The 25,297-nt window shown below is 41.2% G+C and overlaps 2 protein-coding genes across 4 annotated transcripts; one reads left to right on the plus strand and one right to left on the minus strand.

Annotated features, from left to right (window-relative positions):
* cstf3 (cleavage stimulation factor, 3' pre-RNA, subunit 3) lies at positions 1-11,439 on the plus strand. Its single transcript, XM_037096063.1, has 20 exons — positions 1-281; positions 962-1,066; positions 1,245-1,340; positions 6,215-6,247; positions 7,095-7,192; positions 7,281-7,347; positions 7,432-7,466; positions 7,587-7,713; positions 7,825-7,902; positions 8,003-8,165; positions 8,704-8,813; positions 8,935-9,051; positions 9,131-9,349; positions 9,436-9,538; positions 9,673-9,742; positions 9,836-10,031; positions 10,115-10,265; positions 10,376-10,470; positions 10,580-10,640; positions 10,865-11,439. The coding sequence occupies exons 1-20, from the start codon at positions 255-257 to the stop codon at positions 11,062-11,064; spliced, it is 2,151 nt and encodes a 716-aa protein (XP_036951958.1). The 5' UTR covers positions 1-254; the 3' UTR covers positions 11,065-11,439.
* A 752-nt stretch (positions 11,440-12,191) lies between these two features.
* On the minus strand, positions 12,192-25,297 carry depdc7a (DEP domain containing 7, paralog a). Of its 3 annotated transcripts, none has more exons than XM_037096837.1 (9): positions 25,192-25,297; positions 19,618-20,086; positions 17,588-17,718; positions 17,278-17,470; positions 15,035-15,255; positions 14,733-14,875; positions 14,519-14,644; positions 14,272-14,350; positions 12,192-13,668 (listed from the first exon to the last, which is right to left on the minus strand). In XM_037096837.1, the coding sequence occupies exons 2-9, from the start codon at positions 20,076-20,078 to the stop codon at positions 13,442-13,444; spliced, it is 1,581 nt and encodes a 526-aa protein (XP_036952732.1). In that variant the 5' UTR covers positions 20,079-20,086; positions 25,192-25,297; the 3' UTR covers positions 12,192-13,441. The 3 variants fall into 3 exon arrangements, with proteins under 3 accessions (XP_036952732.1, XP_036952731.1, XP_036952730.1); XM_037096836.1 differs by lacking the exon at positions 25,192-25,297 and adding an exon at positions 24,350-24,492 and having other exon boundaries at positions 12,192-13,665; XM_037096835.1 differs by lacking the exon at positions 25,192-25,297 and adding an exon at positions 24,350-24,492.

Below are 25,297 nucleotides of genomic sequence, written 5' to 3' on the forward strand. Positions count from 1 at the left end.
TTAGATATTGATGTTTTAGTTTGAAGGGCGCTGCGCCGGAAGTGTTATTGTTGTTGCTGTTGGCGGAGCGGAACACTGCTCTCACGCCATTTTGAGATATTGGCGTTGAACAGTTAGTTGCTCGAGGATAATGTGATCGACCGCTGTGAAGCTATGCCGAGCATTTAGACGTTTTTTTAAAACTGCCAAATCGTCATTAGTTGAGCTTATATCCAACTGATATAGCATTTCTAACCCAAAGTACTCTTCCAGTGATGTCCACCGAGGGAACAGCCGACCAGGTAGCTACATGCAGTTCTGCTCAGGGGCAAGCTAGCCCTCACTGAAACGCTAGCATAGCTTAGCTTGTGTGTTGTTCTTGGATAATGTTAGCAGCTAAACTCTGATGCAGTGGCGTTATGTATGTTATGTTGTGACTTTTCATGCGTCTGTATTAGCTAGAATTAGACAATAACGCGGACTGCAGCGATATCTAGGGGTTTGTCTTAAAGCTAAGTTTAGCCTGTCGTACGCCATATTGACTGGCTAATTGTCTGGTATTAACGTGTTAAGCTAGCTTAGCATTACCTGCAAGGTAACTTGATATTACCGTGTAGTTACATGCAGTTCGGCATTGATTTTACTATGCACCATTCTGGGTACTTGTTTGCGGTGCCAGCTTTAAAGAGACAGGTAGAAATTTAGTAGAGAAACGGTGTCCAGTGTTTGTACCGCAATTTACCTATCAAACCGCCACACGACTGATGTTCGTCACAGTTGTTCAACATAGCAGAGGCGTGGCTACGAATTCAGTTCCTCTTTAATTAATATTTAATCCATCCGCATATAGTAAGAGCGGACGTTAGTTATTTCTAGCCATGGGGCCTCTGCATGTGTCACCACGCCAAAAGTATCACTTGGCACTGCGAGTCAGATCAGTGTCCTAACTCTCTTCCCTTGTGCTCTTTGTGTTGCATTGCAGGCTGCGGCAGAGTATATCCCGGAGAAGGTGAAGAAGGCAGAGAAGAAGTTGGAAGAAAACCCATATGACCTTGACGCATGGAGCATTCTGATTCGAGAAGCACAGGTTTAGTGACACAGAGTTGCATTCCTGGGGTTAAGTAAACTGGGATAAACGGGTGGGGGGGGGCATAGGGGTTATAGACTGTTAAAATACAAAGCACTTGAGGCTTTTTTTCCCATATGACTGCTTCTTCATAATGTTTCTTAATAGAGTTGAATGTAAATGAATTCTCCTTCTTTAGAACCAACCCATAGATAAAGCGAGGAAGACATATGAGCGACTTGTCGCACAGTTCCCAAGTTCTGGGAGATTCTGGAAACTATTCATTGAAGCCGAGGTTAATACTTTTTCTTTTCCTTAGTGTGCATGGCTGGGATTTATTTCTGACATGATCAACAATGTGATATTCACACAAACAAAATGTCTCTTACTTCAACAACGTTTAAAGTCACAATTCTTGTTTTGATTCACTAGACCTGGGTTAGCCCTAACCTGTATAGTGTTCATCATCAGAGTAATGAATAAAGACGTTTTTGCTGTTGAAAGCATCTGCGGAAGAACATCCTTCACAATGATGGACCTGGATTGAACATAAAGGTAGAATGATGGAAAACACTTATTTTATGAGGCTCTAGCTCAACTGATTAAGAATTGTGCCTTTAAACACAAACAAAGGGGAAATTAGCTCTAACATTTCTTTTTCAGAACTTCTTCCTATGTTCCCAGAATTTAAAAAATACATATTCTCTACTGCGTCATATTTAAATGGGGTAAAATGCATTTGTTGCATGTTTGGTCTGCAACAGTATTAAAACTATTTTAATGGTATTGGAGTGCATTAGCCTTTTATTCACTTGTCGTGTCAATTTATTGCCTCCTGTGTCATTTCTTTCGGGTAATTTTATAAACAAATATTTTGATTGTGTGGCCCATTCTTTCCTTGAGACATTTCTCCCCACTCCTCCTGAACATGTGACCACTGACCCATTTGCCTTGATGCCATCTACAGGCTTTGCTATTATGCAATCAGCAACTGGTAGGATGATTCATTTTCCCTTACATGTAATCATTTTTTGCTAACCTGGCGAGGTGCATTTTATGATGCCCTTCACTTCAGCAGATGACTACTGAAATTGGCATTAAACACATTGCTTGCACAAACTTGCACAGCATTATCAACCATCATTACTTAGTTTCCAGATTAAAGTGCAGTGTGTGCGTGTGTAGTTCTGGAAAGTAATCACCTCACTGCTGTGAACTGAATGTTGCTGTATGTTGAGGACTTAGTGTTTGTGGTTTGTTGCTGTGAGGTTGCTACCCCTGGCCCCTCCCTCTCTCCCCATATCCCCACCCCCCGGTACATACCAACTTGCATTACCCAGTGCAACGAAAGGCCTGGAGTGATATTCCGTGAAACTGCCATTTATGTTATGAAATGGGAAAAGAATACATTACTGCCTTTTCCAAATGGACTAGGCTTCTCAGGAACACGCCTTGATAATTCTGCTTAACCCACAGATGGCACTAACTGTACTCTTGCCAGTAATGCAACAGTGTATGTCTCCACACTGCTAATATATCACCCCTTCTAACAAAGATGGCAGCCAGCAACAACATAAAACACCTAGAGCAGAGTGGCTACTACAACATAAAATCATAGAAATATCTGAAGTAGATTTAAAAAAACAAAAACAAAAAAACCTAACATTTTTTCTTTATTTTTTTTTAATGTTTTTTAGGAAAATAGGTTTATTTATTTTTTTTTATTTTTTTTAATTAAATCTAAAATTGTCATAGGTGCAACTTGGGACTCTTGGTTGGCGGGTGGAAGAAATACATTATCTGAAGAGTGTATGGGGGGTTAACTGAAGAGCCAAGTGTACATATATTTACTAGAATCCAGATGACTGCGCTAGTGGGTTAACTCACCGTTAAAGGATAAATTCACCCAAAAATGAAAAGTCCATCATTATCTAATCAACTTCATGCTGATGGAAAGTCGGTTGAAGTTTCTTCGCTTGTGAAACATTTCTGAATCCTCACAGCAGAACAACATTGCAGCATTCTCCTGAATAACTGAAATAGATGGCGACTTGTTTTGGAACTTTAAAAAACACAGGCAGAGACAGCATCATCTTCCGAAACCCCAAAATTACCCCACATTAATTTGTAAAGATACGTATGACCAAGTTACGAGTATACATATTGTCTTTTTAAAACAATTTGGGATCTTTTAGAGTGATCTATTAATAGAGGTAATTTGTTTAGATTTCAGTGTCTTTTAAAACAAGTAACCATTTACTTTAGTTATTTGGAAGAATGCTGTATGCTGTGACGTTACAGAATTTTGAGATTGTGTCGACTTCAAAAACTTCCCCAACTTTTCATCAGACTACATATAATTACTGAATTTTCATTTCTGTCTTGATTTATCCTTTAACAGTTGCATAAGAAATAAAGAAAATCTAATAATTGAGGCTGATGTTTTATTGTGAAATGTTACAAATGTGCTGATGGGTTATTGTATTTAAGTGTAACTAAGAAGTCAGTCCTTTGAAATGAAATGAAGAAATTACAACTTACTTTTCGCAAATTTCAATTTTCACCTATTTATTATTAACCTATCAACTCTCCCCACTAAACTCCAAACCACAGTTCAGCCCAAAACAGTCTAGGATCCTAGTTTGTTAAATCTTCATAAAGAGTTTTGCATAGATGGTTTCCGTCTACTGACGCTGGAAAGTTGAATTAGCATGATATTTTATGTGTTACAGTATAAGAGGCAGGCAGTGAGTTCTAAAATTAGACTTAATCTTAGGCTCGTATTAGCATTATATTTTAATAGCTTGCAACTCATTTGCTATTCATAGTCTAAAGACCTTATTTGGTAAGTATGTGGATGAGCTTTTATCCCCCTCTTGTAAAGGAACTATAAACTTACTCAACCAACTTAGAAAAACACCCCACAGCCTCACAAAACCTAATTTTGTGAAATTCTCCATATTCTGCACTTTTTTTTTTGCCATAGAATATGAAATATTTAAATTAAAAAGCACAGCGTATCCTCTTGCATGTGTGAGTTCGGTTCTCTTGAGATTTAACAGAGTCCTCATTTCTAAAAAGTTGCACAGTAGGCAAATCCTTCCATGTCTTTTAACCGCTCACATCTTTTTAAATCCCTCTTTCAGGGAATTCGAGCTCTCCTGGGATTAAATCACACATTAAATTCACTGAAACACCCTGCAGAGCATAAGCAAATATGCCCCTGTGTCTAGATTTGCCAACACGAGTTGTCTCTGCTGGAGGTAATTGAGGCTAACTTCTCTAGACTGTCAGTCAGTTTGTTTTTTTTAGGATACTTTTGAGCACTCTCATTAAATATTGGGCGGAATGTTCTATGATGAGATACCAGCAGGAACTAAAACACTTGCAGACCTTTAGTCACCTTGAAGTCTAATTTATTTTTCTGTGTGTTCACAGCAGGAGTGTGTAATTAGCACGCTATTTCCAGCTCGCTAGTGCAATGTGGGGACTCATTAACATTCAGTACATTGAAAACTGGATTGATGTTTTCTAATATTAAAGGTGTTTCTGCAGTGATCTTTAGTAGAGCCTCATGAGGCTGTTATGTTACCAAATACTGAAGACATCAAAGCAATCAATAGCCATGTGGAAACGTCCCCCCGCCCCCAGGAGGAGCATCTAGAAACTTGCTGAATGCAATACATTATTTAGGTGATCTATCTCAGGGAAACACAGGGAAAACCTGTTGTTAGTCAAATGTTATATATCCTGAAAAGCAAAACCACAAAAGGAATATATTCCAAGAAAGTTAAATGGAATAATTTCCAAAAGCATAATGTCAGATTTTGTTGGTGAATTAATGTACTTCCAGGCTAAAAATAAACGTCATGGGTTGATGCATTATCTACGCATCTCACCGTTGTCTCTTTCTTTTTCTCACTAGATTTTCCGTGTTGCTTTGTGCCGTTTATTGTAATTAAGGTGGGAAGCTTAGTGTGTCGGATGTGCTGTTGTCATGCCTGGAATAAGCCAGTAATGTAGGTCAGTCCTGTTTTTAGGGAAGATACCCCAAAGGCAGTCTAAACTGCAGTTGCTGTGCACTACACTGGTTTACAAAGAACACAGCCGGAGGAGACTATTTTCCTAGAAAATGTACATGTCCTTAATTTTTACGTTTTAATGCTGTGCCATTGGTGTGCATTGCATGCAACACCAAGACATGTTGCATCGCTTTGGTCTTAAAATGGCATCAATTACCTGAATTAACTATTTTTTAATCTCTGATGGTTAATTTGCATGTTGCCCCAGATGTAACATACTACCTGTGCATTCATGTGTGTATATCTAGAGAAATGATAGAGAAGTTTTTTGTGAATTCAGTCAGTGGTGGACAGTTGAGAGGAGGGAGGGAGGGAGTCAAATCTTCTGCTTTACAATCCCAGTTGGCCTCAGCCAACCCGGGGTTTACTTGTTAATATTCGAGAATCTTTTTTGACAGAATTCTGTCATCCTCATTGTGCAGGGATACTATTACATCTAAACATGAACTGCCAGTTATGTGATCTGTGTGTCACGTTTTACTCACCGAAGCGCTGCACATCTCACTTTGGGATATTTACCTGCCATGTGCGCTCACTTTATGTTGCTTTCCAGGCTAGTTTTGCTTTTGTAAGTTTCGTAGAGCACATCAGTGTAACCACGGTTGTACGGGGTAGGTTTACCCGAGGTTCTAATACCACAGCCTCTCCTTCTCCTGTCTGTATTGGAGGGAGCTGTGAGACTGGCTTCAGCTCTTCAACAGGAGGCAATATCAAACTCATTGCTGCAACAGTGTTTACCAAGGGAACACACTCAACCAAGGCTGTGAGAGGAAGAGGTTTTTAAAATGGCAAACTGTATGTCTCAAATCGGAGCACACTTTTTAAAAGTATTCTCTGGCTTTAGTATTTAAATCTGCAATCCCAAATTTTGTCAGGATTTTTTTTTATGTGATGTGGCGCAATCTACAAAGAAAATAAATACCCCTTTTTAACAGTAGTTTGTCATTCTTGTGTGAATTTCACTTTGTTGATCTTTAGTCTGTGTGTATGTGTGAGTGATCACATTTGCATGAGTGCATGATTCCTGCAGCTGTAAAAAAAACAGGAGATGTTTGAATTAATATTGCATTTACACTCTTATTTGCAGATCAAGGCTAAAAACTATGACAAGGTAGAAAAGGTAAGTGTCCATCACTCTTGAAAGCTGACGTGTGTCATTTTGACACCTGGGTCATCTTGACTGTCTTTACTGTTATGATTCTTGTGTTTTCCACTAAGATATGCACACGCTATTTAACACACTGTTTAAACCAGCATTGTATCACAGGGCATCTGAAATATGGATGTGAAAGGTCATTTTTTGTCTTTATTATCAATTAAAGAATAATATTGTCCTATCTCTTTGTTGCAGTTTATATATATATATATATATATATATATATATATATATATATATATATATATATATATATATATATATATATATACACACACACATATATAAAACCATGATTTTAACTATCATGTGATCTATTTCTGTTGATGACATTCATCTCTGTATTGGTCTTGAATTGATTTTTGTTTGTCTGATGGTCACTGGTTTTCTTTCAAATAAATGATGATAGTGCATCCTGTTCAGTTTTTGTCTGAATGTCGGTTTTTGCACACCGTGACACATGTCCCTCACACTAGTTCAAACTGTGGTGCTTTTGTTTGAGTCTGGAGGAGTTGACTGAGAGGTGGGCCAAATCTGGGGGCCTGCCTAATGAAGCAGGATAACTTAAGTGTTGAGTAAAACCTGAAACTCCCCCAAAAGAGCTAAAGTAAAGTAAAAACTGCTTTTGTTGATTATCCCTTTACTGGGGATATGACACCAAAGATCACATACTATTTTGAGCGTGGATTTATAAAAAAACAAATCCTTGTAACACCAGATGGGTGGGTGTCTTGTAGAATATTCTCAGTACCTACTAAAGATTTACTTGTGTTTCTATAACAGTTATCTCCTTGTGTCCCTGCCTCTGTAGTTGTTTCAGAGATGCCTAATGAAAGTCTTGCACATCGACCTGTGGAAATGCTACCTCTCATATGTTCGGGAGACCAAAGGGAAGCTGCCCAGCTACAAGTAAGGGAGCGTGCTGCACAGTGTTCGGTGCATGTTGCACCTTTTTAAATCTACAGTTTACTTCATACATTTACTCTCTAACCCTCAGAGAAAAGATGGCCCAGGCGTATGACTTTGCCCTGGATAAAATCGGCATGGAAATAATGTCTTATCAGGTACACAGATCTGAACTATATTTTTGAATCTGTATACATCTCTGGTAACTACCATCACCTAATAGCTTTTCTCTCCTCTACCAGATCTGGGTGGACTACATCAATTTCCTCAAAGGAGTGTAAGTGTTTCACTTTCTTGTTATACTGTGCAACCTCACAAACTTTGTTCACCAAAGTGTAAATGACAGTGACATTGACATTTTTTCCATCAAGTTTTAACAAGTTTTATGTTCCATCAGTGAGGCTGTAGGCTCATACGCAGAGAACCAGCGGATCACAGCAGTACGGAGGGTCTACCAGAGAGGCTGCGTGAACCCCATGATCAATATCGAGCAGCTGTGGAGAGATTATAGCAAATATGAAGAAGTGAGTGACCCACGCAGGCCACCAGCCTTTATCTGTCCACCTACATACTTTTCATTTGCCCATATGGAATTTGAGCTGTTAAAAGACTGACCTGTCTTGTTTTGTGAACAGGGAATAAATGTACACTTGGCCAAAAAGATGATCGAGGATAGAAGTAGAGACTACATGAATGCCAGGAGAGTGGCGAAGGTGAGATGGGTGTCACGGATCTGTTTTGAATCTTTCTGATGCATCACAAAAACTCTTGTTTTTGTAAACTAATTGAGATGATTCTGCTTGAGTAATTCAGGAGTATGAGACTGTGATGAAGGGGCTGGACCGGAATGCACCCTCAGTACCCCCCCAGAACTCCCCCCAGGAAGCCCAACAGGTAGAAATGTGGAAGAAGTACATCCAGTGGGAAAAAAGCAACCCACTGCGCACAGAAGACCAGACCCTCATCACAAAGAGAGGTGATGATTAGCAAGGAAACGTTTTGCCCTAATATGTGAATATTTGTCTCAAAGGGATGTGATTCCAGTAATGATACTGGTTCACAAATTTCATAAACTTATCCATAATGTATGAAAATATTCTCTTGTATGAAAGCAGCCACTAGAGGGCGTATGCTGACATTTACCTGTCACTCAAGGTTTAGGCCAGGGCTGCCAAAAGTGGACCACTATAAGTTTAAGTTCAGATATTTTAAGAAAGAAAATATAAAGTGTTTTTTGGGCTGTTTATTATTTTTGTGAGGAAAACAATGTTCTTTAAATATATAAGATCTCTTATTATTTACGGCTTTTCATAATCTGAGCATGATGGCAGAGTGAGAGAACTTTGTGCAGGAAGTCAGTCAGTTAACTTGGAATCCACCATTTCTCATCTTGACATACAGTACAGTAGATGTGTGCTCTTGGCCCATGGCCCACCAACATTTTCATGCATCCCTGGTTAAGATGCACTGATAATGGTTTTATGAGTTTCAGTCTATTGTTTTCCGTGTTGCAGTGATGTTTGCCTACGAGCAGTGCCTGCTGGTGCTGGGTCACCATCCTGACATATGGTATGAGGCGGCACAGTACCTAGAGCAGTCTAGCAAACTACTAGCAGAGAAAGGGGTAAGAGAGGACACCTTTCAGATTCTTAATTTGATGTGAAACAGTCAAAAATCTGTTGGGTATTCAGCAACTTCTGCTCAAAACTGTCTAATTCTTCAAATCCCTCGTCTTTTTCTCTCAGGATATGAATAATTCCAAGTTGTTTAGCGACGAGGCAGCTAACATCTACGAACGTGCCATCGGGACGCTTCTGAAGAAGAACATGCTGCTGTACTTTTCGTTTGCAGACTATGAAGAAGTGAGTGTTCAGCTGCCTTTGAAACAAACTGTCATCGACCCTCTCAGGGACTGATCAGAGTATATCTTTTCTCTTGTAGAGTCGCATGAAGTACGAGAAGGTCCACAGCATCTATAACAAACTGCTGGCCATTGAGGACATTGACCCCACACTGGTCTACATTCAGTACATGAAGTTTGCCAGGAGGGCTGAGGGGATTAAATCAGGTCGCACTATCTTCAAAAAGGCCAGAGAGGATGTACGCACGCGTCACCATGTGTACGTGACGGCAGCACTGATGGAGTACTACTGCAGCAAGGTAAGTAAACATCATTGTATGTTAAATATATGTACGGTGTGGCTGAAATTGATATTACAAACATACTTTTATTTCCCCCCACACAGGATAAATCGGTGGCCTTCAAGATTTTCGAGCTCGGTTTAAAGAAATATGGCGACATTCCAGAGTATATACTGGCATATATTGATTACCTCTCACACCTTAATGGTAGGTTGTGTATAATAAGATACAGTGTTAATGCACAGAATATAGAAAATCTGTTGTTATTTTTTTTACCACAAATTCAGCAATCTAAGCAGAATTTGTTTTTCTTCTTTTCTTCTTCCACTGCGTCTCTCCAGAGGACAACAACACCAGGGTTCTGTTTGAACGTGTCCTCACCTCAGGAAGCTTGTCTCCAGAAAAGTCTGGGTAATGTCAAGTACTGACTAAGGTTGCATGTATGTACTGTATGTAATTTATGTAATGATCCATATCTGAGGATTTTTGTTCTATATTCTCCAGTGAGGTCTGGGCTCGGTTCCTGGCCTTTGAGAGCAACATAGGGGACCTGGCCAGTATTCTGAAGGTGGAGCGCAGGCGATTCACTGCCTTCAAAGACGAGTACGAGGGCAAAGAAACAGCCTTGCTAGTAGATAGATACAAGTTTATGGACCTGTATCCCTGCTCTGCTAGTGAACTGAAGGCCCTTGGATACAAGGTGTGTATTTTTGCCCTTAGAGACAGATTACACAGATCAGAGTTGTCTCTTATATTTAAACTGTTTCTACTGTGCATTTGTAGGATGTGTCTCGTGCCAAACTGGCAGCAATGCTCCCAGAGACTGTTGTGGCGCCGTCTGCGCCGTCACTAAAGGATGAAGCCGACCGTAAACCTGAGTATCCCAAACCTGACACCAATCAGATGATCCCCTTCCAGCCACGTCACCTCGCCCGTATGTAGTCCTTAGCTGCTGTCGCAACGTCTCTGCACTAGTGTTTCTTCTTCATGTACTGCTTAAAAGGATCCATATTTGATGTTAGCCGCCTGTGTTCCTCCCCACAGCTCCAGGTTTACACCCGGTCCCTGGTGGAGTTTTCCCAGTCCCCCCAGCTGCTGTTGTCCTAATGAAGCTGCTCCCTCCGCCTACGTGCTTCACTGTGAGTTACAGCAGCTTAATACTGTCGTGCTCATATTTACTGGAAATGGACAAAAAAAAAGTTTTTTCCTACCCGATAGCAAAGAGTCTGTGATTGTTTCTCGCTGCAGGGTCCCTTTGTTCAAGTGGATGAGCTCATGGAAAGTTTCAGGAGATGCACACTTCCTGAGAGTAAGTTGCTTTTCTGAATCCAGACCAATTCTATTTGTAGCCACGTTAGCATCATGACTCTGGTGATGGAAATGTCACTCAGACGGGTTGTCAAATGACCACTTTTGTCCAGAGTAAAACATGTTGACAGCTGCCAGATGAGTTTCCATAAAATGTGTTAGAGTGTATCAAACTGTCATTCTGCCCTGTCTGACATGTTCCTGATGTGTTTTCCGTCTCTGTAGCTGTTGATGCTGCTGTAGAGCTAATCACTGGTAGACAGCCCGATGCAGGAGGGGAGGGCAACGGATCCATGGAGAACCATGCTGTTGCCAAGTCACTAAAGAGGCCAAATGCAGATTCTGACGAGGAGGACGACAAAGGAGCCGTGGCTCCGCCCATACACGACATCTACCGTGCACGCCAACAGAAGAGGATTCGATAAAGTAACACTGAACCCCACAAGAATGTCATATGAACAGGTGGTCATATGGAGTAAACGTACATGTCCCCATTTCTAAGTGCGTCTGACAGATTTTACATCAGTGGTTCTCTGTACAGAAGACAAGTATACATGCGCACGCTCACACATACAGACAAATGTACAGTATGCACCTGAGTGTTTCTGTGGCTTTTTTTGTTAACAGTTTTCATTTTTAAAGACTGACCATTATACTGTACAAAATTTTTAATTCAACCATTGTTTTTGAAACACAGCTCAGTTTTGGCCTTGTGATGTTCCAGTGATGGCAAAGTGGATTTTTTTTAGATAACTGGAGGAAACACAGTTCCTTTCAATAAAAGTGAAAATGAATTTCAAGCAGATTTGTGTTTTTATTTGACATAACTGATTATTTATTGCTATTTTAAAGACAGGACGTTTATCAAGGCTTTTTTCATAGCACTGGCCTTGTTGTTACCACTAGGTGGCAGCACGTGACACGTAAAAGATCAATCCACTGTTCAATTAATCAGATCAATTGAAGACAGAAGGGTTTGCTTGAAAGGTTAAGGAGCCTTTATTTAAGAAAAGAGTGTTCGCTTCCGTTTAACCACGTAGACTTTTAGATTCTGTTTTTACAGCATAAGCTGACATGTCCAGACAATTCACTGATGTAACAGACTCTTCTTGATTGAAAATAAATTTACACAGTGAATATCTTTCAGTGTCAGCCAGGTGCTTATTTTCACATTGGCCTGATAACATCTTTATCTGGCTGCCCAGCACAGCCTTTATTCTGATGTGTGGAAGCCTATCTCAGCTCTGCCTATTCATATGTAGGTGGCAGAAAAAAAAAATGTCATGCTGAACACCATTCTACTGCAGCATAATAAGATTAATTATAGTCTGACTGCTATATTGACATTCGCACCAACAATTTTATAATTCAAGCGACAGGTTGTCTTTAAGAATAATGTCTACGATGTTTTTTTTTTTTCAGAATAATTTGTTTTTCTCAAAGTGTCAGGTGAAATAATTGCTTGTTGGCCCTTGTTAGGTAAGCTTTGAATTTCTAGTCAGTGATTTCAACTAAAAATAGTCATAGCACAGTGAGAAACGTCTGATAAAGAACAGAAGCACATTTTTTTAATGAGATGAAAGCATTAGCATAGACAATGACAGAATATGAAAGACATCACATTTTTTTATTTAACAGACACAAAAATATTCAACAAAGTTTGTTAGTTAACTCGGATTCTCAGTAGCAGAAAACAGCCTGAGATTCCCTAGTTACACCATTTTCTATTGAAAAAAAGAGGTGACTGTTTTAAATAGAGATAGCCTTGTGCACGGCCTGTGCGTGGTCAAGTAAATGGACACAAAGTCAAGCAAATTGTCTCAAAAACCCAATCTTATTTAAGTTTAGTGGTTGAATTGCTTGACATACCAGATGTCACTTATTTTTTATTAAATAACATACATTTTGTTCCTGCAATATAAAAAAAGGGGATGGGGACTGTACCTTTTATGAATGCTGAACAATTTTACTATGTACTGCCAAAATACAAGCAAGCTGTGTGTGGTTTTAACATGATCTGGGAATGCTTTTGTCACAAGGAAATATGGGAGTGATTTCCTCAACTGATTAGAAGGAGTACATTAACCTCATTTAAAACAGAACCCTGAAGATGCCACTAAAACATGGCTACGGTTTTCCAACAACAAAAAAAGCACTAACATCTGTTTTGCTGATTTGCTGCAACAAACACACACAAAAAAAACCCCCAGAGGGCTGACTCTCATGAATGTCTCCCGACTGTTTACTGCAGCACGGCATCAGACTTTCAAATTTCCAGGTTCAAATTTCCGCTCCTCAGACAGACATAGCTGGACTGTGCATCACATTGTATATGAGCAACCACATGAACAGACACATTTCTTTATTGCTAACAGTGTTCCTATTGCACCAGCGCAAAGAATACATCCATTGAAAACGCCATATGCAGACTTGAGCTTATAGGCTACAGACATCGAGACTCATTGCAGGGTGAGAACGTAAAAAAAAAAAGTGTAAGAACACTCGGTTCTTTCTGTCATTCTGGGAAAGTAACAGGGTCGCATGTATAACTAAAAGGGACTTTTCATGTTAGTGTCCTGCACCAAAGAAAAACATCTGAGAAATCAAAGTAATTAAGTCCTTAAATATCACAACTTCAGACTCTACATTTAAAAATTCACATTCTTGTTCAGTAGTCTAAACTATTTGCATACAAGCAAATACAATCCACTTACTATACTGCACATCATTTACATCACATTAGGGTCTCACATCTACCTCTTTTTTTACATTATAATACATGAAGTGTTAAAATAATAAATATCACTGTAACACCATGTTGACACTGTACAATCGATTTCCAAAGTATTGAACAAAAATCTCTGGGTGGCCTTTGTAGAACTGCCCCAGCAGCCGCCTCTTCTCTTTGGAGGAGAGTTTGGGGTTCTCGTGGACTGCCTGGAGCAACGACCGAATTTCTTCTTTGGTGGTTTTTTGTGCGTTTTCTGAATAGGTCTTAGCGCTCACTCTGGTGCAGTATGTTGATCCTGCTGTAAAGAGAGATTGGAGAAAAAGAATTGAAGTGAAAGGTGAATTTTACCACAGAGGTTGCACAAACAACATTTAAAGGTCAACTCTGCCAATGAATTTTACACATTAAAGTCTGTTTACAGGTCTTGGGGGAGTACTTCTGCATATGTGGAAAAAAGCGGCATAAAGCCTTATGTGGCCCCAGAGGAAGCTGCATGTAATCTGAAAAACTGCCTCCACTGATGGCAGTTAATGGCCATGTTGCATTGTGGGTTATGTAGGCAGCGGGTTGAAAAGGAACAAGAATCCGTGGAACGAAAAAGGTGTTTAATCATTTGTCTTGGACTGTCTGTGATACATCCAGCAGGGCTTTTCAAAATATGTCACCAACGTTACCCACAATGCAACTTAGCCACTGAGTGATGTCTCTTAAGGCAATTCATCAAATCACAGCAAGCTTCCTCCGGAGCAACAAAAGGCTTACCACGGTTTTTTTTCCTGCATGTGCGGCAGTACTCCATGAGACCTGTAAACACACTTTAATAATGTAGAAAATTGGTGGTGTTACCCTTTCAACAAACAGAACGTCTGAAGACGGAAAGATACAAGGAACATCTGCCAACCTGTTACCACATCTGGATCCTTCCCTTTCATTATGTTCATTATTCTGTCACTGACCATCTTGTGCAAAGAAACGGGTATCTGGTGGAAAAGACAACAGAAAAAGATATTAAGTTTCTCTCTACCTTTTTATTTTTAATATCATTAAGTCATCATATTGATACTATGACTAAAGTGATTGGATGATTGGATGATCGGACACACACACAGGTATACACACTGGCAAAGCGACAAATCAAGAACACTCACTTTGAAGAGATCACAGTGGTGGTCCATCATGAACAGCACCATCAGGTCCACCTTTCCTTTGGAGAGTCTTCGGCTATAGACGATGGCACTGGAGAACGACCTTTTCACCGCCATTCTGTTCTCAATCTGACAGAGAATTATTTGAAGTTAGCGAGGATCAAATATACATCAGCCGATACACATGAGAAGCATGAGGCGCACAAAAAGCCCTCACCTCCTTGTGCAGTTTGACCTCCTGCGGTTTGGCTGCGATGGCCATGAATCTTAGGAGTCGGCGTAGCTCCTCCCTGCTGCGAGAGTCCTGCAGCTTCAGGCTCAGCTGCAGAGTCTCCAGAGCTTGCTCTTGCTTGCCGTTCACTGTGAATACACCACAGAAGATACAGGAATGAAGACGGTGAGTTCGAGGAAAGCAGCTTTTGTGATGTAACTGGCACGGGCGGCGACATTTCTGCAGCCTGCCTTCATGCATCACCATAAAACAGGATATCAAAGAGGTCTGATGGCTCCATGTCTTACCGAGTAGCTCCGAGATGCCAGAGTAGATTTCGAAAATGTGGTTGCTGAGCAGAGGCGGCTGTTGTGTGTGCCTGTAATGCTGAGCCAGGACCTCGTAGAGCAGCCGCTTACACTGAGGCAGGTCGTCAGTGCAGCCAGACAAACCTCGACTGACCTCCACCACCAGCTCGTCAGGCAGAAACTCTAGACAGTCCACTGCCCCTGACATCCACTCATCAGCCCTGAGGGAGAGGGGGAGGGTAATGATTTTAAACACAGCCGACAGATTGGTCAGAGCGGAGCAACTCAGAGAGGGAGAGATAGAAAGGAGGTCGCACAAGCTCTTGACCCCCACTGTCTCCCGTAAGAAAATGGGGATTTGGTCAGTTCCAGGCAAAGACACAGCGAGCAGGCTTAACACTTTCATCATGATGATTTATCTAAGTAGAAACAGCAACACTGTACTATGAAAACATTTGAATAAAGTCCTAGGTCCCATCTGGGCTGTAAAGTATACACCCGCAGCCTCCGTGAGGCCTATCAAATACTGAGGAGCACTTCAAAGTGTCAGTATTTTATGCAGCTCTAGACACTAGTCTAACCATTGCGCAGGTAACACACAGGTTTCAGGGCATGCAAGAGGTGGCATGGAGGTTTGGGGGTTTTTTTAACGCCCACAAGAACTTTTGCTAAAATCTGATGGTGAACTGTATACATCATCAAGTGCTTTAGCAGACCAATACATAGATGTCTTATCTGCGGATTTTACAGAACAAGTCCTTTCATTTAGAGGCGCATTCGTAATTGTAATTGTCTCAAGTGCCGAAAGATCCTTCTCAAAACTTAAACTAATTAAGACATATCTGAGAATGGCACAGGAGAGACTGTCGGGGCTGGCCATACTGAGTACTGAAAATAAACCCGCAAACAGTCTGGACTTGAAGAGGGTGGGATGGGATTTTGCTCATTGATACGCCAAAAGATCAAAGCATGTATACTCGCCTGCAAGCCTGTAATAAAAGATGTTGTCCTGTGAACGTACATTCACATTTGACAATTTATTGATCTGTTTGATTAAGTGATTTGAAATAAAAATAATTTGGCTGTAAGGGAAAAGCTTGTTTTGTCCTCACAGTACAGTTGTGTAATGATCTGAGTGGGCTTGTTACAGTAACTTTGATTATGAGATCCTGCACTCTGTGACAATGAGTAATGAGGAGGAGTCAAATGTGCAGGACCATGGACAGTGTAACAGACAGCTCCTGGCATCATTACCAGCCGCGCGCACTAATGATGTGTGTGTTTATGTGTGGCAGCAGTCGCAGTTTTCCCACATGGAAAAAAAAGTGTTTAAATGTGTGTTATCTAGCAAGTTTTTGTCAGTAAATTTACCATCTACAATTCTGTCCCACCAGTCTCGACATGATGTGCGTGTTGCATTTGCTTATCAGTGGGGAAGTGAGATCCAAGTGGTCTGTGGAGACGCATTTTAATGCCTGTGTGAACAGATGTACTCAGAGCTGTCCACTTTTCATCTGATCACAAAGGTAATAAATAAGGTGATAATACCAGGTGTAAAGAGTCTCTACACATGTTGCAGACTGCAGACTGCCGCCCACCCTGACAACCCTTAGAAATAAAAAAATGTTTTTAATAGGGGCCCACTCAAGGATAGTTGCAGGGGGCCACCGCACATTTACTTTACGGTGCTGGGTCCCAAATTATAGAAAGTCAGCCATCGATGTTCTTTGATTATAAAGCAGGCCTAGATGGCATGTAAATACTTTCAAAGTATCCAAATGCACCGAGTAATTCTTAAAGCCCATATTCTGAAACTGCGCCTTCATAGGTATTCCGTAAAGTTGTGATGTCACAACTGTACAATCACCGGCTTCAGCATGACCGAGGTTGCAAAATCACCAGCTGAGCTGATGAGGAAACATGGTGCTGCTCACGCCTGTGAGAGTTGACCTGTCAGAGCAGACTAGCTCTAAAATGGAGCGTTCAGATGGAGGATGAATAGAGGTGCTGCAGCAATGGACACCATAAGAAAAATCATGTTTTTTCACCATTAATTTATGTAAACACTTTCTGGTAGAAAATTGGCATAATTTGGGACCTTTAAGTACGAGTATATAAGTATCAGCAACAGAAAATACTTAAAGTATCAAAATTATATATGTTATATATATCGACATATATTTGATGAAGTGAAGTAACTGTTATAGAGGACTATGCAGCAATAAAGGCTTTAGAGAACTTACTGTGCTTCACTGAAGGCCTTGAGGACTTCGCGGTCTAGGTAGCTTGATGTGTACAACAGGTCCGGGTCACTGTCCATGCCATGCAGGAGAGGCCGTGACGTATCCTTACCCTCTAACAAGCTCTCCAACAGGGGGAGCTCTATCAGCTGCAACAGCCGGAACACCGCCTGCTGGTGCCACACCTCATCTACAACTGTGAAAACACAAGAGTTAAAGCCACAGGGGGTCAGAGACACCCAGACAGACAGACAGACAGATACGTGGCGTGACAGGGTTGTGCGTCATTCTCATCAGATGGGAGAAGACTTACGCTCCTGCGATAGGCCTAAGTTGATCATCTGAGGGGTGATGGTGGAGCTCAGGTTGAGGTTTCCGAGCACGTCCTCCAGTGATTTGTCTGACTTTACAGGGGAGTGGGTGGAGTAGCTCAGCGCCTCTTGTCTGAAGAGTCACATAATAACAGCAATCAGTGAAAGTGATTGAAAAAGGTGGAAAAAAAAAAAAAGAAAGACTCATTACAGGAACAAACGTGGCACCAGGCTGTTCTCTGGTGCCTGTGATTCAGTCGCCGGTTTGAAGCTGCGTTGATGTTGGTCTTTTTTAAATCAAAACAGACAAAGTAAATGCTCAATTTCCAGCACTGAGCAATTTTCTGAGGAACATTAAATAGGACACGACGCTTCTTTTTTCTGTCTATTTACATGATCTCGGCCTGTGCTGCAAATAACAAAAGCCTGGTTTAAACTGTTAGAGCACATGGATCCTCTGAATCTTTCATCTCCCTTTAGTGACATCAGGTCTGGACTCTCTGGTCCGGTCTGGTGCCGTCACTGTCCCAGCACCACAAAGTGCCAAGGCCAATGCGTCATCCTGCCTGTCGTGTCTACGTGTTCACCAGCCTCCCTACAATTTAATTCTCCAGCCTCAAAGCGAATATAGATAAAGGAGAAATACGCTAATTGGCTTTCTTGATGACAGTTAGGTGAGATGTTCGATACCACTGTCATGTCTGGACGGAAATTACGAAACCACCGTTGGCTCAGCAAAGGTTGTGTCACATTTTACCGTCGATTTTCTATTTATGCTTCTAGACTTGAAGTCCTTCCTTTTTTTTCTTTTTTAATCTTTCCTCATAATTTCCACTTACTGTTGTGATTCCGAGGCAAACTGCAGGTACTGTATGTGAGTGGACCTGATTTTGAGGACTAGAAAAAGAAAGGGAACAGCTAGCTTACATCTGTAACAAAATTTACTAAAAGAATTTTACTTTAAAAAATGCACATTGTGGCTTTTCTCAAGTAGTGGTTATTTCTTGACTGTGACTCAGTAACTTCTCATCACTATAAGTCCTCTCATCACAATGAGTATGCCCGCCAGCAAACAGAAACCACAGGAAGTTACAACAGTCCAAAAATAGTCAGAAATGTAATTTTTTTTTGCCTAAAACAACTTGTCATTTTCACTTCAGTCTATGTGTTGTGAACAAACAACATATAACATGTTAATTGATTCACTTTAAAGGTGATGCTTGGCAGATATTTTTAACCTTTTTGAACAGAGTTAAGCTAGCCGTTTCCAGTCTGCTAAGTTAACCTAGCTAGCTGCTAGTAGTTGCTTCATACTGGCTGACAGACATGAGTCTTGGTATTGATACATTTGTTTAAGAAAGTGAGTAAAATGTGTTGTAGTGAGTATCTCAGTGGGTTTCTGTCTGTTTCACCTCTTCCTACACCCTTTTCATTGTCATTTTCAAGCTCTTTCCAAGCATCATTGAGGTACATTTTCATGCTTTTCCAGTGACTTATATACTTTTTACTTTGCAGCAAATCACTAGAGTAACTGCTAGCTGCTTATCTGCTATTAGCCAGTTAGCTCAGTTAGCTTTGCAGGTAGCGGTCTGGACTGGGAGCTCAGACCACTGGGGAAAGCGTTGATATTGATGCCTCTTGCACGGAAGCTTTGACCAGAACAGGCTGGAGCAATCTGGTTAGCATGCTAACTAGCGGAGATATCTCTGCAACATACGGTACAGTACGTAGATGTCATAACTTTTCAAACCTCGAGAATGAAGTATTTCCAGGATGTGTGAACCCTGTTCCACTTACTTCCATACCAACTTTCAATTTTTTTTTTTCAATTTAATGCTTGTATTTCAACTGACTGTCACATTGGTAAAATTACATGAATGCATGATGGGACTTCAAGAGTCTCAGGTCATGCCTCACTAGTTTTCAGAAGCACCTAGTCTTAAATGATGCCGGATTTTGGATTAGCTCTGGAGGAAGGAGAACAAAGCAAATCAAAAATTCAATGTGAAGGTGTTGTGACACGAGTCTGTACCTCTCACAAGTCGGACTGTAGCTGTTCTTGTTCCTGTTCATGCTAGGTGAGTCATAGCCGCTCTCGATGGTGCTGGTGGAGTATGAGTTTGCGTTGTTCAGCGATGTTGATGATGATGAGCTGGTCGTTGGGCTGAGGAACCTGTACAGACTGCAGCTACTGTCCTCAAATGTGGCTCGCTTCTTCTCCTTCCCAAAAACTTTGACGCCCACCGGCTCAAACACCCTAGAGTCCATCAGGGCCTGACAGAGGCGGATGGCCTTGTAGCGGGGCACCGCCTCGTCACCAAAGAACCGGTTCAGGGTGATGTGCGCCAACACCACGTCCACGGCCTCTGAGCCCAGAAAGCAGTCATGGTAGGACTTCAGGTTGTGGCGCCGGCGCTTGACCTCCACGCGAGTGTGGAGATTGGAGATGATGCTGCCCCAGATGTAGGTGGCCCGGAAAGGCTTCCCAGCCATGCCTTGTTCTGATGGAGAAGGAGGAGAGAGAATCAGTGGATGGAGGACGCCAGGAGAAGCAGGGTGTGAGCTTCTTTTACATCAATGATAGCATTTCACAAGATTCACATTTTAATTACAGCAACAGTATTGTTGTATTACATACAGATACAGATGTGGAGCAACACTAGTATCTGCTTTTTAACTATAGTTTAACACACCCTTTCTATGGCCATTTTATATGTCTGTGTTTGTATATTTTATTTTTTCTTGCTTTTTCTCTTTATATCTTATAGAAATCTTTCTATGTTTTGATATTTGTGTACGAGAATCAACTTCCTCTTAGGGATCAATAAAGGATTTTTGACTTGATACTGAAAAGATTATTTGATTAATCACTTTTATTTACTTTCTAATCAACATTTTTCAGCAGTTCAATTCAATTATCCAACAAAAAAGTTTGCTTGTTGGAAGTAAAGCTGCACTGATTAGTTAACAGAAAAGTAATTGACAACCGCTTTGATAATCTAGTCTTTCCGGTCATTTTTCCAAAGGAAACTGGTCAAACATTTGTTGGTTCCGGCTTCTTACATGTCAGGATTTGCTGCTTTTCTTTGCTTCTTTTGTTCGTAAATGAAGATCTTTGGGTTTTGGACAGTTAGTTCAACTACGTAAATGAACAAACTGTGGCCATCACTTTAGGCTCTGGGCCTTGTATCTTATCTTTTTGACATTTATGGGCTCAATGATTAATTGTGAAAATAAAAGGCTTTGGCTGTCAGACTGTTGGGCAGATTAAACAAGCAATTTGCAGACATCCACCTTTGGCTCTGGGAAATTGTGGTGGCAAACTACTTTCTAACATTTTACAGAGTCAGCTATTAATTATGTACGTATAATACACTCACCTGCATAAATAATTAAGAAGTTGTAATCAGAAAGAAACAAAATGCTTTTTCTAGACCCCCAACTGATATATCAGCTGATTATTGGCTGCTATTGACCCATAACAGATACATCATTATTAGCATATATGTTATCGATACTGACCATGAAATAATATGAAATGTAAATGAAACTTTACTCTTTCAATGCACTGACGTTATTTTAGTTAATAAAGTTTACTGTAAAATATTCTGCCTCTGTCACAAGTGTTTGATATTCGAGCGTCATCCCTAAAAAACTGCATATGGTTTTGCTCCATTTTTTTCATCCAGATGATTTAAAAGCGCGCTAAAAAGCTTCCTTGACTCTTCCTGAACACAAGTCTTTTTGTTGACCACTTATTATTCCACACTTGACGTTCTCGGTATTGTCCATTGTCCGAGCACTTTCTCAGAAAACCACAGGGAATTGCACTTTCTGTCTTTGTGGGAAAACGCACACACTCCCTCTCCCCTGCGTCAGTTCACAGCATCAGAATCTGGTTTCAGCTCGACGCATGTGGGTGTTAACAGCACATGGTCCAAGATCGATGCGTCTCACAGGGGTGCAGCGGCCAAACCCAAACCTTCCTCTGAGCCATACTTGTGAACAAAATGTTCAAAAGCTCTCATGTAAATTCACTTAACAGATGATTAACAGCTAATAATCAGATGCTGCAGTCTGCCAGCGTGGCTTAATGACATTAGGAAGAACAAAGAGAATCGCCTGTGCCTGATTTTCTCATCAGAACAGACACCCGATGCAATCTGTCTGCGCGGGCCTCCACGCTTGATCACATACGCACAAGGAAACAGACACAATGATCATACTGTGAGCCCTCCCGCACAAGAGATGTCCTGATAGGTTGCTGTTGTGTTTTCCACTGGACCGGCTGCATTGCTGCTGGCATATGCACACATATCAGAAGATGATTCACGCGGCCAGACACTGACACGTTCAACACTCCATCAGGCAGTTTCTCAGCACATCTTATCTCAAGTCTTGTGCCACTGAAAGAAAGCGTCTGTGGCCATATTGAGATGTTAGCGTGGCCTTCATCTCACAACAGGAAACATTTAAAGCCCGCTGAGCAAATGTCAGGGGAAGATCTGAGAGGCTCCCTGCGGCCAGGGGCCGTAAATCAGGCGCTGTCAGCAGCAGCAGGGTCCGTGTTGTGATAACAGCACATGACAAATACCACTACTGACCCATCTGTAAAACTCGACACACAAAAAACACTCTGGATGAGTGCAGCAGCAGCAAGCCAGCAGATGTTCGCCCACTCGTTTTTTTCGAAAAATACAACATGTAGACTAGAGGCAGAGGTGTGTGTGTGTGTGTGTGTGTGTGTGTGTGTGTGTGTGTGTGTGTGCGCGCGCGTGGCTGATTTCTCGGTGATCTGCTGATTAATGAGATACATCTATGTCAAACTGTGTCTCCCTCTGGTCGAGAAGAAGCTGTCCTGAACTGGGGGATTTGCATATCAGGGAAGAACAACATGGGGCCGCTGCAGCTGTTAGAGGAAGAACAACTTTCAGCAGCTTGTGTGCATAAAATAATTCAGGTTGATGATTAAATGAGTAAAAACATTTCTCTGAAGGGGCACTACATATTTCCGAGGAAGAAATACAAAACACTGAATTTTAATGCTACAGTATCAATGAGGTAATTATACAAACTCAGATATCTATTTTTTGTGACTGAATGAACAAGCTGTTCTCAGAGGAACATCAGTTCCCCTGTTTGAAGTTAGACAGATGGCAGGGTCTGCCAAATATAAACAAAGTACGAGACTGTGTTATCCTTTAAGGTCCTTAATGAAAACGGAAGAGAGCTTGTTAATTTAGTTTGTTCAGGCATACAAAATGAATGTGCTGAATAACAATGAAGGTATCTCCCAAAACTACATAGTGTGTCTTTAAAGTACATGTTGGAACATGTTGGTCTAAATAACACAAAACTCACTTTAAAAATGCATACCAGCACAGGATTATTATATACTCTTTCAGTAGGAGAGAGAAACTGCATTACCAGAATGAAATCCTTGTATTTAGGAGTTCTAGGGAAGGGGCCATCTGGGAAATCCCATCAGGGGTCCCTGGATTAGCAGTCACACAATAAATCCGGATCTTATCATTATCAATATCCCTTAATGCTTGTTTAAAAGGAAAAAAAGGAAGGGAAAAAAAGAATAGAAGTCAGGTGGAGGGCAGAAATATCCTGGGAACCCGGCTGGGCTCTGTCACCTCACGTTGCTTTCGCCAGGCTGAGATTTGAGCCCAGTTTGTATAACTGACGCCAGACTTCTTTATCTTTACAATTGCTGCCCTTTATTCAGAAAAAAAAAGAAAAAAAAAACTCCAGCAGATAGACTGCAGGATGCAAGAGGGGACTGACCTCATACCTCAGCCAAGCATAACAGTGAGCAGTGTGTTTGCACACATCAGTGGAGGTAAATAATCGCAGAGGGAGCAGCGCCGTCAACACAAGGGGATAAATATGAACACCTCCTAACCTGAGCTGCACAGCAACATCACCAACAGGACTGGCTCCGGGTTTCACACCATTAAAATGTTCAGGACTGATTCTTCCAGGCACATCAGAGCAATAAGCAGCGGGTCGTTAACAGCCTGTGGCAGATACCTTCATTCCTCTGACATGCTGAGACCGGCCAGATTTTAACCGATCAAGCCCTCGGGACGCAATCTGAACACGGTAGGCTATTGGCCCATATGGATTTGAACCCTCACATCCTGTGTGATGTTTAGTTTACAGAGGCCCTTTATGCGCGAAAACAAACGCACGCGTAAATCACCTGCTCCACCTGTGTTTAGGACACAAACACAGGCTGCTGAGTCGGCGCTGAGCTCAAATGTCAAAGATGACCAAACTTTGTTTTAATTCCTATATCTGGACTGTTATGAATAAATAAAAAAAATGATATAATAAGCTTGATTAATCACACATTATAGACTGTAACCAAAACTCAAACTCAATCTACAATAAATTCACTGATTACAATGGCGGCACAAAACATTGTGTATCACAAACAAGGATATTTAGCTTTTATTTAACATAACTCTCTAGAAAAACACATTTATTTATTTATTTATTACAAACACGAGCCGAAATAGACCCAAACTCACGGTGAGCGTGAAATGTCACAATACATTCAAAGACCTTCAGGCAAATACACACTCGCGCGAGGCGAAACATCAAAAATGCACTTTCTTAAAATATCCATACAGCATGTTGCGGGACTAACCGCGCCAAACTCCATAGGTTAAAACGCTATTTCGAGCTCCGCGAGAAATTGACAGCAACTAATCTGTATTTTTACCAGCTAGCACTCATTAAATTTGTATTACCTGGTGTTCGGTGCATGAAAACTTCCTCCAGTGACTGTGAAGACAGCCATTCAGACCATGTCCTTCTAATGTCTCCAGTCCACAACGTGACGCACGCAACTAACTACAGTCAAGCCCGAAACCGTCCCCTCCCACTGTAATACATTATTCATGTGCCAATCACCGCCCTGCCCGGGTATTACCGTGATAATGAGGCTCCCACTGTTTCCCCCCAAGAGGAACAAAAGGCACTGGCTCACTTGTTATTACATTTGGCCAAATCTTAATGAAGTGAAACAGTGAAAAAAGGAAGGAAGGAAGAGCACCTCAGTGTCTCCCTCAGCAAAAACGTTTGACTCTTACAGGTGGCTCTAATTAAGTTCTCCTCTCACATGAAAGCATTAGTCATTACAATGCAATTCAGAGCAGCCAAAGGCAACATTAGCAATTTGCTGACATTTCACGCCAAAGACTTTTCGTTTAAAGGAAATGCTTAAAGTCCAGGAAGTTTTTTTTTTTTTCCACACAACCTTTCACTCACTAAGTCACACCCTTTAAAGCCTACAGTGAAGGGGAAATCTGATATGATATCAGAAAACAGCAGCCACCTTGTTAGATATGGATATGCTGAGAGAAAAGAAGATGGATGTTTGAAAGGAGCGGGATTTAAAGGGTAAAGACAAAAAAAACAAATCTGTGGACACAACACCGACACATGTGACTGCAGGTGCCATCGGGTATCAAAATGGCCCTCATGCTTTCCCCCAGTCTTGTCTTGAATTATGTATACAGGGCAGATTGTCACTGAACTTGAATCATAAACACACCCCGGAGGGAACACACAGATAGGGACTGAGGCTGACCTGGTGCCTTCTTTCTCGAGGTGTAGTCTGACAGTGGAAAAGCAGTAAGCTGACACTGTGAACACGATGTTGGTCACCCGTCGAAAAAAGGGAGACTGAAAGGAAG

The sequence above is a fragment of the Acanthopagrus latus genome, chromosome 4 (assembly GCF_904848185.1).
Source record: "Acanthopagrus latus isolate v.2019 chromosome 4, fAcaLat1.1, whole genome shotgun sequence".
Classification (NCBI taxonomy): Eukaryota; Metazoa; Chordata; class Actinopteri; order Spariformes; family Sparidae; genus Acanthopagrus; species Acanthopagrus latus.